This window comes from Morone saxatilis, unplaced genomic scaffold (assembly GCF_004916995.1).
Source record: "Morone saxatilis isolate NCDOM2014 unplaced genomic scaffold, NCSU_SB_2.0 Contig4, whole genome shotgun sequence".
In the NCBI taxonomy this organism is placed as follows: Eukaryota; Metazoa; Chordata; class Actinopteri; family Moronidae; genus Morone; species Morone saxatilis.
The window spans coordinates 18,352,002-18,355,941 of NW_023339984.1; the positions used below are offsets into that span (position 1 = coordinate 18,352,002).

The 3,940-nt window shown below is 41.6% G+C and overlaps 1 protein-coding gene across 1 annotated transcript; it reads right to left on the minus strand.

Moving 5' to 3' along the window:
• Positions 1–64: 64 nt before the first annotated feature.
• LOC118337986 (hepatoma-derived growth factor-related protein 2-like) lies at positions 65–3,507 on the minus strand (the record flags this gene model as incomplete). Its single annotated transcript, XM_035675144.1, is given in 6 exon segments — positions 65–213; positions 460–1,055; positions 1,160–1,214; positions 2,188–2,430; positions 2,767–3,108; positions 3,374–3,507. Coding segments are annotated over 6 exon segments (1,481 nt in total), but the record flags the coding sequence as incomplete, so codon positions are not given.
• Positions 3,508–3,940: the final 433 nt, after the last annotated feature.

Sequence of the window (3,940 nt, forward strand, 5' to 3'; positions counted from 1 at the left end):
AGGTATCTATTATATCCAATTGAACCCAGTGTAAACTTCAGATAAGTGTGTGTGTGTGTGTGTGTGTGTGTGTGTGTGGTGTGGTGTGTGTGTGTGTGTGTCTTACTGCAAGCTCTTCATCGCCTCCCTCCTCCTCGTTACTCTCCCGGCTTTGAGCAGACCTTTCAGAGATTTCAGTAAACTCTCCCTCTTGGCCGCCAGGTGGCGCTGTCGCTGCACATGAAAGAATCAATGTTATTGTTTTATTAGATTTAAATTATATTTCTGGACATTTTCCATCGATAATCGATCTTTAAATTATTGTGAGTTCATATTTTTAGGGATTTTATTGCCTTTGTTGTTGAATTAATCAGTTTATTTATGACACTTTATCTGTTTTTGTAGCATTAGATTTAAATGTTGATGTCATTTAGTTAATAAGTTAAATAAGAGTTGAATGAGGTGAAGAGAAAGTTTTACCTCCTTGTCCACAGAACTGCCCTCCTTCTCCTCCTCATCATCAGTCTTCTCATCTTTCTTTCCTTCCTCTCCAGCCTCCTTTGTTCTCTTCATCTCTTCCTCCCTCTTCCTCTTTGTTCCCCGGCTCTCTTCTGAAACCTCCTTTTCTCTTTTTCTTCCTTCGCTCTCCGACCGAGTTTCTCTCCTCGTCCTCTCCTCTTTCTTTTCCTCTCCATCTTGTTTAGCTTTCTTCGCCTCCTCCTCCTTCTGTTCCTCTTTCTCCGCCCTCCTCGTCTTTATCCCTCGGCTCTCTGCTGACTTCTTTCCTTCCGCACCTTCGTCCTGCTTTATTTTCTTCCCTTTCTCCTCCTCTTTACTCTTTGTTCCTTTGCTCTCTGATGTCTCTTCTTTCTTTCCTTTGCTGCCGTCCTGACTTTTCTTCTTCTGCACCTCCTTCTGTTCTCTTCTCGTCTTGACTCCCTGTCTCTCTGATGACTCCTCCTCTTCCTCCTCCTCCTCCTCCTCTTCCTCCTCCTCCTGTTCTTTCTTTCCTCTGTTGTTCTTGGACATTTGTGTCGGCGCAGACTTTGATTCTGTCGTCTTCAGTTTCTTGCCGACTGTTGTAGAAAAAACACACCCGACCTGAGTTTGTGCCCTTTTATTGATCCTGAGGAGAACTGATTCATGTGATTATTGATTATTGGCAGCCTGTGTTAGTTACCTGGAGCGACAGCAGGACCAGCAGAAGACCTCCTCTTGTTCTGCTCAGCGACATCCTGACAAAAAACACAAAGGATTAATCTGAAGACCGACGTCAACTCGACCATCAACAACATGTAAGCTGGTTGCTAACAGGACATTAAATGAAAGGTAATATTAAAACAACGTCGTCTCGATTGTAGAAACTTCCGGTCTTAAGTTTTAATTTAACATAATGGTAATAATAATAAAATGTGCCGCAGTCTCCCATCGTATTCAGATAATATACAGCTTTGAGACGGAGAGACAGATTTATGTTTGTAAGAATTATTCTGATTTCCTCGTTATAAATAACTTTTATGTTTCTTTCCTTCGAGTCGGAACATAAATGGGGGCTCGTCCAGGAAATCTTCCCACAGTTCAAAGTTATAGAAATGAAACAGAGGTCGGATTAATTGTGCGTTTGCGCTGCAGGACGTCGCACCGTGTCCGTTTATTAACTCTTTCCTGCTCTCTGCTGGATTGATAGTAGTCGTGTTTTTTAGCGATGGACTAAAAATCGGATCCGATCTTCAGCATTTGTCCGATTGTCTGTTATTTAATAATCTGATTCTCAATAAAATAAATTACAGATATTCTGAAACCATTTCTTCCTCCCTGATATCTGAACTTTGTGTTTTGGTCGATACTGAGTATATAAATACTTCTTAACACACCACTAACCCGGTATGATTACTATCATTATTGAATATTATGGCTGTTAAATGTGGAGCTAATTAATTACTTTATAGCTTAATCTATAACAATACATTGTGATTTATTAGTTGATTTATATGTTGTATTATTAAAGTGAATCTGCAAACTAACATTATTAAATTAATGTACAATATTTGCCTCCAAAATGTAGTTGAGTTGAAATATAAAGTAGCATAAAAGGGAAAAAGAAATACCTCAAAATTGTACTTAGTTAAATTAAATTAAATTCACCACCAGTTATTCTAAACGTATCAGTCGGTCCTCGGTGTTTGTACGAGCAGCTCTTGTAGTTACCTTGGACACGGATACTTTGCTCCTGGTAGTGACGGCGCTTGTAGCCTCTTCAGTATCTGTAGTGGTGGAAGTTGATGATAATTCAACCTTCTCAGTAGCTCGTTTGGAGTCTGGAGTTTTCTTCTCAGCCGCAGATCTTCTCGTAGTTCTTGTTTCAGCCGGTTTATTGTCTGCAGCGTCTGCAGGAGTCGGTTTCTCAGCCGGTTTGGACGGAGTTCTTGTTTTCGCCGTTGTTGCTGCTGCCTGAGGAGACAAAAAGATAAACATTCTGTGTTTAATTTCCACAGGTAAGAACAGGCGTCAACACTTCTGAAGGTTTCATTCTTAAACTTATGGTGGAAAAGACAAGTAAATGGACTTTATTGGTTCTTTACAGATTAACTGAAGAAACATTTTTGTGTGGAAATTCAATAAATATCACAAAAAGGTTCCTGTTGGTGTAAAAGTTGCTGCGTCTTTGACTTAAAAACTAAATAAGATACCAACAAGCCTTGTGCAACTATTGATCAGCTTCGTCCGATGCTGATCGATAGGAGATATTCTATCAATCAAACACTCTCAGAGACATAAACCTCTCACCTCCTTACTGTCTGTAGGAGTGGTGTTAGCAGACGGGGCGACACTAGCAGCTGCCCTTCTGCTCCTCGTATTCGCAACAGTCCCGGACAAATCTGTCGGGGCGACGTCTTTGGAAGTCGGAGCCTGTTTAGAAATCTGCCCCGAGTCTGTTGTTTTCTCTGGAGCGGATCTTAACGAAGATCTGGTAGGAGTTTTAGCAGCAGCAGCAGGTTTACTGTCGGGCTTCGCAGAGGTCAGTTTGGCAGGCGTAGCTTTAACAGCGGCGGTCAGTTTGGCAGGTGGAGCTTTATTTGCAGAGGTCGATTTAGGGGGTGTGGTTTGTTTGTTGGTCGGTGCTGGTACCTGAGGACAGAAAAGATCTATTAAAACCAAAACTCAGTCCTCACAGATTAAAATTACACAAAAAACTTTGACAAAACAAAAGTAAAAATAACAACAATCGGCTTCGAGGGGTTTTGCTGCATTTCTCAGATTAATTCTGTTGAGTTTATTAATCAGTAAGTCAGACACAGTACGACTGCAGTTTAAAACTTATTATTTAACAGTTTTAATCCCAAAGGACCCTAAAATCTGAGGCTGTGAGTCTTTTACGTCTTCTGACACTGACTTTGACTTTGCTCCCGACTCCCGGCGTGTTCTGGATCTCCCACATTCCCTCGGCGAAGCCTTTGATGCGAACGCCGCTGCCGTACTTCATCTTGTTGCCGATGTAAGGGACGATGTTCTCCGGCGGGAGGTGACCTCTGAGGGAGGAGCGGAGATCAATCATGGTTCAATCAATGAACTGATCAGCTGTGTGTGTGTGTGAGAGTGTGTGTGTGTGTGGTGTGTGTATCTGCATACGAGCATATGGTGACAAGGAGGAACTCATACATTGTCCTCAGCAGCTACAACACCTTTCCTGTCACCTCTCTTTATTTTATCGATAGGGTTGCTAGCTGGTGCATCTGGCTGCCCTCACCTGTACTAACTTCTCAAATTTGGAAAAATGAAAACATACAATCTTAAAAGATTAATTCAGGCTAAGCATAACACCATAACCTGTGCACACATTCACTTAAGTGGCCATATACATAAAACATAGATTGTAAGCAGTATACTGCGAATGAGTATATGTGTGAGTAAATGGTCTTGTACACATATGCGCCCCTGCATTGCACATGTATTTGTGCAG